We start from the raw sequence: 11357 nt of genomic DNA on the forward strand, positions 1-11357 counted from the left end.
ATGGTGTCATGCCGGTGACAACGATGATCATGGAGCCCCGAAGATGGAGATCAAAGGAGCAAATGATATTGGCCATATCATGTCACTATTTGATTGCATGTGATGTTTATCATGTTTTACATCTTATTTTCTTAGAACGACAGTAGCTTAAATAAGATGATCCCTCGTAATAATTTCAAGAAAGTGTTCCCCCTAACTGTGCACCGTTGCGAAGGTTCGTTGTTTCGAAGCACCACGTGATGATCGGGTGTGATAGATTCTAACGTTCGAATACAACGGGTTTAAGACAGATTTACACACGCAATACACTTAGGTTAACTTGACGAGCCTAGCATGTACAGACATGGCCTCGGAACACGGAAGACCGAAAGGTCGAACATGAGTCGTATAGAAGATACGATCAACATGAAGATGTTCACCGATGTTGACTAGTCCGTCTCACGTGATGATCGGACACGGCCTAGTTAACTCGGATCATGTTATACTTAGATGACTGGAGGGATGTCTATCTGAGTGGGAGTTCATTGAATAATTTGATTAGATGAACTTAATTATCATGAACTTAGTCTAAAATCTTTACAATATGTCTTGTAGATCAAATGGCCAACGTTGTCCTCAACTTCAACGCGTTCCTAGAGAAAACCAAGCTGAAAGACGATGGCAGAAACTATACGGACTGGGTCCGGAACCTGAGGATCATCCTCATAGCTGCAAAGAAAGATTATGTCCTAGAAGCACCGCTAGGTGACGTACCCGTCCCACGGAACCAAGACATTATGAATGCTTGGCAGACACGTGCTGATGATTACTCCCTCGTTCAGTGCGGCATGCTTTACAGCTTAGAACCGGGGCTCTAAAAGCGTTTTGAGAGACACGGAGCATATGAGATGTTCGAAGAGCTGAAAATGGTTTTTCAAGCTCATGCCCGGGTCGAGAGATATGAAGTCTCCGACAAGTTCTTCATCTGTAAGATGGAGGAAAATAGTTCTGTCAGCGAGCACATACTCAAAATGTCTGGATTGCATAACCGCTTGACTCAGCTGGGAGTTAATCTCCCGGATGACGCGGTCATTGACAGAATCCTTCAGTCGCTTCCACCGAGCTACAACAGCTTTGTGATGAACTTCAATATGCAGGGGATGGAAAAGACCATTCCTGAAGTATTTGCAATGCTGAAATCAGCAGAGGTAGAAGTCAAAAAGGAACATCAAGTGTTGATGGTGAATAAAACCACTAAGTTCAAGAAAGGCAAGGGTAAGAAGAACTTCAAGAAGGACGGCAAGGGAGTTGCCGCGCCCGGTAAGCAAGCTGCCGGGAAGAAGCCAAAGAATGGACCCAAGCCCGAGACTGAGTGTTTTTATTGCAAGGGAAGTGGTCACTGGAAGCGGAACTGTCCCAAATGCTTAGCGGACAAGAAGGCCGGCATCACGAAAGGTATATGTGATATACATGTAATTGATGTGTACCTTACCAGTACTCATAGTACCTCCTGGGTATTTGATACCGGTGCAGTTGCTCACATTTGTAACTCAAAGCAGGAGCTGCGGAATAAGCGGAGACTGGCGAAGGACGAGGTGACGATGCGCGTCGGGAATGGTTCCAAGGTCGATGTGATCACCGTCGGCACGCTACCTCTACATTTACCTACGGGATTAGTTTTAAACCTCAATAATTGTTATTTAGTGCCAGCTTTGAGCATGAACATTGTATCAGGATCTCGCTTAATTCGAGATGGCTACTCATTTAAATCCGAGAATAATGGTTGTTCTATTTATATGAGAGATATGTTTTATGGTCATGCTCCGATGGTGAATGGTTTATTCTTAATGAATCTCTAGCGTAATGCTACACATATTCATAGTGTGAATATCAAAAGATGTAAGGTTGATAATGATAGTCCCACATACTTGTGGCACTGCCGCCTTGGTCACATAGGTGTCAAACGCATGAAGAAGCTCCATGCAGATGGACTTTTAGAGTCTCTTGATTATGAATCATTTGACACGTGCGAACCATGCCTCATGGGTAAAATGACCAAGACTCCGTTCTCAGGAACAATGGAGCGAGCAATCAAATTATTGGAAATCATACATACTGATGTGTGCGGTCCAATGAGTGTTGAGGCTCGCGGTGGCTATCGTTATGTTCTCACCCTCACGGATGACTTGAGTAGATATGGGTATGTCTACTTAATGAAACACAAGTCTGAAACCTTTGAAAAGTTCAAGGAATTTCAGAGTGAGGTTGAGAATCAACGTGACAGGAAAATCAAGTTCTTGCGATCAGATCGTGGGGGAGAATACTTGAGTCACGAATTTGGCACACACTTAAGAAAATGTGAAATAGTTTCACAACTAACGCCGCCTAGAACACCTCAGCGTAATGGTGTGTCCGAACGCGTCGTAATCACACTCTATTAGATATGGTGCGATCTATGATGTCTCTTACCGATTTACCGCTATCATTTTGGGGCTATGCTTTAGAGACTGCCGCATTCAGTTTAAATAGGGCTCCGTCGAAATCCGTTGAGACGACACCGTATGAATTATGGTTTGGGAAGAAACCTAAGCTCTCGTTTCTAAAAGTTTGGGGATGCGATGCTTATGTCAAGAAACTTCAACCTGAAAAGCTCGAACCCAAGTCGGAAAAATGCGTCTTCATAGGATACCCTAAAGAAACTGTTGGGTAAACCTTCTACCACAGATCCGAAGGCAAGATCTTTGTTGCCAAGAATGGGTCCTTTCTAGAGAAAGAGTTTCTCTCGAAAGAAATAAGTGGGAGGAAGATAGAACTTGATGAAGTATTACCTCTTGAACCGGTAAGTGGCGCAGCTCAAGAAAATGTTCCTGAGGTTCCTGCACCGACTAGAGAGGAAGTTGATGATGATGATCATGAAACTTCAGATCAAGTTGCTACTGAACTTCGTAGGTCCACAAGGACACGTTCCGCACCAGAGAGGTACGGTAACCCTGTCTTGGAAATCATGTTGTTAGACAACGGTGAACCTTCGAACTATGAAGAAGCGATGGCGGGCCCAGATTCCGACAGATGGCTGGAAGCCATGAAATCCGAGATAGGATCCATGTATGAAAACGAAGTATGGACTTTGACTGACTTGCCCGTTGATCGGCGAGCCATAGAAAATAAATGGATCTTTAAGAAGAAGACAGACGCGGATGGTAATGTGACCATCTATAAAGCTCGGCTTGTCGCTAAGGGTTATCGACAAGTTCAAGGGGTTGACTACGATGAGACTTTCTCACCCGTAGCGAAGCTGAAGTCCGTCCGAATCATGTTAGCAATTGCCGCATTCTATGATTATGAGATATGGCAAATGGACGTCAAAACGGCATTCCTTAATGGTTTCCTTAAGGAAGAATTGTATATGATGCAGCCGGAAGGTTTTGTCGATCCTAAGAATGCTGACAAGGTGTGCAAGCTCCAATGCTCGATTTATGGGCTGGTGCAAGCATCTCGGAGTTGGAACATTCGCTTTGATGAGATGATCAAAGCGTTTGGGTTTATGCAGACTTATGGAGAAGCCTGCGTTTACAAGAAAGTGAGTGGAAGCTCTGTAGCATTTCTCATATTATATGTAGATGACATACTTTTGATGGGAAATGATATAGAACTTTTGGACAGCATTAAGGCCTACTTGAATAAGAGTTTTTTAATGAAGGACCTTGGAGAAGCTGCTTATATATTAGGCATCAAGATCTATAGAGATGGATCAAGACGCCTCATAGGTCTTTCACAAAGCACATACCTTGATAAGATATTGAAGAAGTTCAATATGGATCAGTCTAAGAAGGGGTTCTTGCCTGTGTTGCAAGGTGTGAAATTGAGCTCAGCTCAATGCCCGACCACGGCAGAAGATATAGAAGAGATGAGTGTCATCCCCTATGCCTCAGCCATAGGGTCTATTATGTATGCCATGCTGTGTACCAGACCTAATGTAAACCTTGCCGTAAGTTTGGTAGGAAGGTATCAAAGCAATCCCGGCAAGGAACACTGGACAGCGGTCAAGAATATCCTGAAGTACCTGAAAAGGACTAAGGACATGTTTCTCGTTTATGGAGGTGACGAAGAGCTCGTCGTAAAGGGTTACGTCGACGCTAGCTTCCACACAGATCTGGATGACTCTAAGTCACAAACCGGATACGTGTATATGTTGAATGGTGGAGCAGTAAGCTGGTGCAGCTGCAAGCAGAGCGTCGTGGCGGGATCTACATGTGAAGCGGAGTACATGGCAGCCTCGGAGGCAGCGCATGAAGCAATTTGGGTGAAGGAGTTCATCACCGACCTAGGAGTCATACCCAATGCGTCAGGGCCGATGAAACTCTTCTGTGACAACACTGGAGCTATTGCACTTGCCAAGGAGCCCAGGTTTCACAAGAAGACCAGGCACATCAAGCGTCGCTTCAACTCCATTCGTGAAAATGTTCAAGATGGAGACATGGATATTTGTAAAGTACATACGGATCTGAATGTCGCAGATCCGTTGACTAAACCTCTCCCTAGAGCAAAACATGATCAACACCAGAATTTCATGGGTGTTTGATTCATCACAATGTAACTAGATGATTGACTCTAGTGCAAGTGGGAGACTGTTGGAAATATGCCCTAGAGGCAATAATAAAATGATTATTATATTTCCTTGTTCATGATAATTGTCTATTATTCATGCTATAATTGTATTATCCGGAAATCGTAATACATGTGTGAATACATAGACCACAATGTGTCCCTAGTGAGCCTCTAGTTGACTAGCTCGTTAATCAACAGATAGTCATGGTTTCCTGGCTATGGACATGGGGATGTCATTGATAACGGGATCACATCATTAGGAGAATGATGTGATGGACAAGACCCAATCCTAAGCTTAGCTCAAAGATTGTGTAGTTCGTTTGCTGTAGCTTTTCTGAATGTCAAGTATCATTTCCTTAGACCATGAGATTGTGCAACTCCTGGATACCGTAGAAGTGCTTTGGGTGTACCTAACGTCACAACGTCACTGGGTGACTATAAAGGTACATTACGGGTGTTTCCGAAAGTGTCTGTTGGGTTGGCACGAATCGAGACTGGGATTTGTCACTCCGTATGACGGAGAGGTATCTCTGGGCCTACTCGGTAATGCATCATCATAATGAGCTCAATGTGATCAAGTGGTTGATCACGGGATCATGCATTACGGTACGAGTAAAGTGACTTGCTGGTAATGAGACTGAACAAGGTATTGGGATATCGACGATCGAGTCTCGGGCAAGTAACGTACCGATTGACAAAGGGAATTGTATACGAGGTTGCTTGAATCCTCGACATCGTGGTTCATCCGATGAGATCATCGAGGAGCATGTGGGAGCCAACATGGGTATCCAGATCCCGCTGTTGGTTATTGGCCGGAGAGCCGTCTCGGTCATGTCTACGTGTCTCCCGAACCCGTAGGGTCTACACACTTAAGGTTCGGTGACGCTAGGGTTGTAGAGATATGAGTATGCAATAATCCAAAAGTTGTTCGGAGTCCCGGATGAGATCCTGGACGTCACGAGGAGTTCCGGAATGGTCCGGAGGTGAAGAATTATATATAGAAAGTATAGTTTCGGCCATCGGGAAAGATTCGGGTCACCGGTATTGTACCGGGACCACCGGATGGGTCCCGGGGGTCCACCGGGTGTGGCCACCCATCCCGGAGGGCCCCATGGGCTGAAGTGGGGAGGGGAACCAGCCCATAGTGGGCTGGTGCGCCCCCCCTCCCCCTTGGGCCCCCCTGCGCCTAGGGTTGGAAACCCTAGGGTGGGGGGCGCCTCCACTTGCCTTGGGGGGCACTCCACCCCCCTTGGCCGCCGCCCCCTTGGGAGATCCCATCTCCAGGGCCGGCGCCCCCCCCCCAAGGGGGGCTATATAAAGGGGGGGAGGGAGGGCAGCCGCACCTCAAGTCTTGGCGCCTCCCTCTCCCCTGCTACACCTCTCCCTCTCGCAGAAGCTCGGCGAAGCCTTGCTGCGATCATTGCTGCATCCACCACCACGCAGTCGTGCTGCTGGATCTTCATCAACCTCTCCTTCCACCTTGCTGGATCAAGAAGGAGGAGACGTCATCCGCTCCGTACGTGTGTTGAACGCGGAGGTGCCGTCCGTTAGGCACTTGGTCATCGGTGATTTGGATCACGGCGAGTACGACTCCATTATCCCCGTTCTCTTGAACGCTTCCGCTCGCGATCTACAAGGGTATGTAGATGCACTCTCCTCTCGTTGTTAGTTGACTCCATAGATTGATTTTGGTGAAACGTAGAAAAAAAATTTATTTTCTGCAACGTTCCCCAACAGAAGCCAAAAAGGCCGTTCAATTGAATCATGAACTAGTAGATGTGCTGATGGAAAAAGTAAATGAACAACGTGGACTGCTGGAGAAGGTGAATCATCTCGAGGCTCAGCTACTAATGGCCAAAAAAGCTAGCGAGGAAGCGAAGGCCGAGACCCCCTGTCAATTGGAGGATAAACCATTAGACAGACACTCGGCTGTGGCGGCTGGAATAGAAACCGAAATTGGGAATGTGGGTGGATGGGGGTGTCATTGGCGCTCGTTGGGGTGGTCACTATCATCATCGCTGCGTCAATCTTCAAATGTCGGTTCGAGTTCTCGTAAGATGTCTCACAGCAAGGTCGGCGGAAGGTCCAGATCAACGGTACAGAGATGGGTGCGGTCTATTTGCTGCTACTCGGCGCGGTGACCCTTTGCCTTTCCATGGGTCGAAAGGGACTGAAGATGTTTGTGCAGTGGTGGATGTAGAGCCTCACCCCTGATCTGTTTGCTTAATAGTTGTAGTTGTTTCTTGCACTGCGTCAAGTCATACTTATTTATTATGGAGTAGGTATGGATTTAACCTATATATATATATATATATATGCCTAGATGGATCAATATGTGTTAAAAATGAAGTCTTTGTCGAGTCCACCGTCCATGCTGACAGCTAAAACCGTTTCTATTTAATTGTGAACAAGAACACAAGAAACCTGTTAAAACCATTTCTATTCCTTGTGAAAAGGAATTTTTAAGAAGGAAAAACTAAAAATCTAGCATGTCCTTGAACTAAGACCTTGAAGAACTAAACATTGCAAGTATATAATGTATACTACATCAATTGCGCTTTTTGCTACCTTCTCTTGGTTGATCTATCGGGCTTTGCAGAATTGATCAAACTTGAGCTTTGGTCTGGAATATGCGGAGCTCAGTATGGCTGCAGCCACGACGGCGTTGGCGGCCTCGGTGAGGTGCACGCCGTCCCAGCTGATGAACTTTGAGCCGTCAGCGCAGACCGTTGAATTCGAAGACTGGCAGCTCCTGCTCAAATCATAGTTGTACGGTGGCCCTCCGTACCCGCAACACGTCATCAATGGGCTGTCAAAACCTGGAGAAATGCAATTGATTTAGTAATATCACAGAAATCACGCGAATCATTAGAGACATTTGATCATGAGCTCACCGTATTTGGTGTGGTTGGCCACAAGGTCATACTTGATGACAAAAAGATCGGTGTACACAACGGTCGCGTTTTTCAGCTCCACATTCAGCTGATCGCAGAGGCTGCCTAGAGCTGTGTTGAACGCGACCGCGGCTCTGTTGTATGTGCTGAGGCAGCCATTCTGATCAAGGTCACTGTCGTTTTTACGTGGGATAGAGAGCTTCTGAGGCAGGCAACCAAGAGCCCCTGTTCCATGTATCCAGAAGTTCCGACTCCCATTGCCATACAGAAGCTGCAGTTTTTGAAGAAAGCAGAGTTGTGGTTGTCCGTCATGGCAGCATATAGTAATTTACTCACAAGAGGCAAAAAAGAAAACTTCACCTGAACAGCATACTTAATCTCCGCAAGTATTGGAGGGAGCTTTGCGACTACTTGGTCGTAAGGCAAGTTGGACAGAAGAGCGTTAATATCATTCTGTCCTATGTCTATGATATATAGAGCATTTAGGAACGCTTCTGCATCGATTGGAGCTTCCTGACCTGTGTATAGCAACAAGTTTGCTCATTTACTATCAACTGTACGTATAGCTCCGCGCGTCTTACTTCATTTGGATTTGAGAGAAAATACACGGCAAACAAACCTTGATTGATGAGTTCCAAGGATCTGGCTTTAAAGAAGAAGAATTCCTGCACCTGTCCATGCAATACAAAAAGGGCGTCCCGTGGTAGTGTTGTTGAACCGCTAATAGCGAAATTCACTCCGTTACTGTAATTAGAACCAATCGCCTTCAGATAAGGGCTCAGATAGCTTATGTTTAAGCTTTCACCTGGATATGTTTTGGTCATTCATGGACCCACTATTAGTAAGGCTAATAACCATGAGTTGGTGCTTCTCATGAACATGTACGCGAGTCAGATTAGATGCGCAAAACACACCAGCAGCAAAGTATTAACTCCGATAAAAGTTGTTGTCTTATTAGACATTAACTTGTATAATATTCAAGATGAAACTTTGAACATCAATTTATGTACAGACATACATAAAAATAATTATACATTATAAGAATATGTTTCATGATGACTCTAGTAATACCAATTTGATGTTTTTATACTAGTGTTTATCAGAAAGATAACACATTTGAGCCCCAAGTGAAAAAAAAATACTAATACTTAGGAGAGCAAAATTTTAAGCAGTATACTCTTCTTCAGATAGGGCCCCAAACACAGGTTTCTTCTTAAATTTTAAAAGCACACATAAGCTAAAAAAAATACACACAGGGGCTACTTTTTTTATTTGAAACCTGGGAACCTTATGACTCAATCCATTAATTAAGAAGAACATAGTTGCCCGGTTAATTAGCAAAAAAAAACAGGGTGAAAAACGTCACGACCTGTTGATCAGTCACCCACAAGATACGACACACACACCACCGCTAGAGAACCTTGTCGAGGAAGCACATTTTGTCATCCTCACCACTTCTCCCCAAGCAAGCGACTATGACTTCATTGCAGGCGCCCTCTGACCAAGCCCACGCCGCCGAGGCCGCAAGAAGCCACACTAAGATCCATGCCAAGCAACCAGCTACCCGTGTTGGTGACAGCGCAGCTCCGACTCTGAGGTCAAGCTACGAACGACAACTATGCAAGGCCAGCGTCGTGAAAGACTACCGAACAGACCACCTACCGCTCATCATCATCATCATCATCGCCCGGGCTCTTCCACCGCAGCTCCGACTTCGCCACAACAAACACCTGAGGCAATGCCACAGACACGCCGTAGAGTCCAGAATAAAGACACTACCGCAACCCCGACATCATGTAGAATTAATTTTTTTTATAATAAATTCTACATGAGGATAATTGCGTACTTCTTTGTTCCTCAACTTAGTCGTATAGTCCAGAACAAAGGCAATTAGAAGAGTGGCGTTCTTATAACTAGCCAAAAATAATGGTAGAAGATCAGTTAGCTTCAGGACTAGAGTAGCTGGACATGTGCAAAGTTCCCTATTTTAGGAAAGAAAAAAAGTAGGCCCTTGGTAACAGATTCACGTCCTCAGCCGCTGGATTTCAGATAACAGCACAGATCCATCACATGATTGTCGGCACATAAAGGTTGTGACATACTGTATCTGAAGTTGTGGACAATAACATTATCTCCACCAATAATGAAGAACTGAAGTAGACGTCACTGAATGCATGAGTGCTCTAGCATTGAATGCTGACATGAAAAGTCCGAAACAGAGTTTGGACGCTGGGGCGCACCGACGCACGCCATTAACTGAAGGCGGAGACAGCGAGAGGCAGAGGGGCCAGCGAGTCTCCCGTGTCAAAGACTGAAGAGAACAGCTGGGCCTTGAATTGATCATGGATATCCTCCGGTTCGAAAGGACAGTGGCTTGAATGAATAGATTCTCGAGAGGGAGGGACCAACTAATGCAGCGTATGATATGCCTGTATGAATATGATACGATGGACAACAAAACTGTTGGTTAGCTACTGTAAGCAGTACTCCGGTGGATAAGTTATTTCAGGCTGAGCCGTGCCATGCCTGCCTACCATCATGTGCGTAAGACGGAATAAATATTTTGCTACTGTACATTGAAGAACGAACGACATTTCACTGAAAATACGACCAAGTGCACCGTTCTATACGGAATCTGACTTGAAAAAATTGCAGTATACTACTGGACATTTCACTCAAGCTCTGGCTTCACGCTAATGGGATTCAGTCAGCCGACGACCAGTCCGTCAGTGTCAGTGTCAGTGTCGGCGAGCGCTGTGTTTCCACTTGAGAAGTTTACCGCGGTGCTTTTTTATATTTACCGTACGCCGCGCACAAATCTACCCGTTGCACAGTGTCGCCAAACACGGGTTCGTTCGGGGAGAGAAGCGACAGAAAAAGCAGAATCTTGGAGATAGAATAATGCTCTGGTTTGGGTCGGGGGGATCGGGAATGGACGCTCACAGAGGAAGTCGATGACGAGCCGGCCGTCGCAGAAGCGGCCTGTGGGGTGGTGGAAGAAGGCGCGGCCCTCCGGCGGCGCGATGTGCCACCCCTTGGCCGCCGCCATGCCGCCCGTGTCGGAGTTGGAGTCGCCGAAGTTGAACACCACCGGCCGCGCGCCGGGGCTGCAGCTGAACCCGGCCCGCGCCGGCGACGGCCAGAGCGCCAGTGCCACCGCCAGCGCCAGCGCGAGGATTCGCCGTGGCGCGCTGTCGCCTGCCGCTGCTGCCGACATTGACGACCTTGGACCTCTGTCTGTCTGTAGCATGTGGAGTGCCCTGTCGTGTCCCTCTCGCTTTTCTCTCTATCTCTCGCGAGCCCCGAGTAGCGGATTCTGTGAGGTCATGCGCCGTATATGCTCATTGTGGTGGGGCTGCGACGAATGCGACGACCATGCTGGGACTTGGGCCGGGTCGGGCCGGGCCAGCGGGGCACGAGCACGTCGTGCCTTGGGCCGCGCCGGGCTCGGGCCAGACGGATGTCTGTCTGTCGTGGTCGGGTGGTTCCGCTTGAGCATGGCAGGCGCTGGACCTGGTGCGCCGCGTCGATGGGGCGTGCTCGGCCTCCATGGTCAGGTCGCAGCGCCGGCCGGCGAGGAGCCATCCAGCTCCCATCGTGACGCCGCCGGTGTTTCCGAGAATGAAGTCTATTTTAAACTTTGAGGTTGTAGAGCACGATGTAAATGAACCTTCATGTTCAAATTCTTGAAGTCCATACCCTATAATCGTTGATCCCGGTCAATTTAAACCCTCATTCCGTTTGACGCACCGGGAAAATAAAGATCCCGGCCATGATCACTCTGACAGCCTGGACCCATGTGTCACATTAATATTCCGATCCATCCCGAATCTCTCGATCTCTCTCTCTCTCTTTCCGCGGGTGGCGCCGGTGTCC

At 47.0% G+C, this 11357-nt stretch overlaps 1 protein-coding gene across 1 annotated transcript; it reads right to left on the reverse strand.

The window, feature by feature from the left end:
• Nucleotides 1–6962: 6962 nt before the first annotated feature.
• LOC125545065 (GDSL esterase/lipase LIP-4-like) lies at nucleotides 6963–10794 on the reverse strand. Its single transcript, XM_048708928.1, has 5 exons — nucleotides 10425–10794; nucleotides 8101–8286; nucleotides 7842–7999; nucleotides 7482–7752; nucleotides 6963–7406 (listed from the first exon to the last, which is right to left on the reverse strand). Exons 1-5 carry the CDS (start codon nucleotides 10729–10731, stop codon nucleotides 7171–7173), a joined length of 1158 nt encoding a protein of 385 aa, XP_048564885.1. The 5' UTR covers nucleotides 10732–10794; the 3' UTR covers nucleotides 6963–7170.
• Between the last annotated feature and the right edge of the window lie 563 nt (nucleotides 10795–11357).

The sequence above is a fragment of the Triticum urartu genome, chromosome 1 (genome assembly GCF_003073215.2).
Source record: "Triticum urartu cultivar G1812 chromosome 1, Tu2.1, whole genome shotgun sequence".
Taxonomy (NCBI): domain Eukaryota; kingdom Viridiplantae; phylum Streptophyta; class Magnoliopsida; order Poales; family Poaceae; genus Triticum; species Triticum urartu.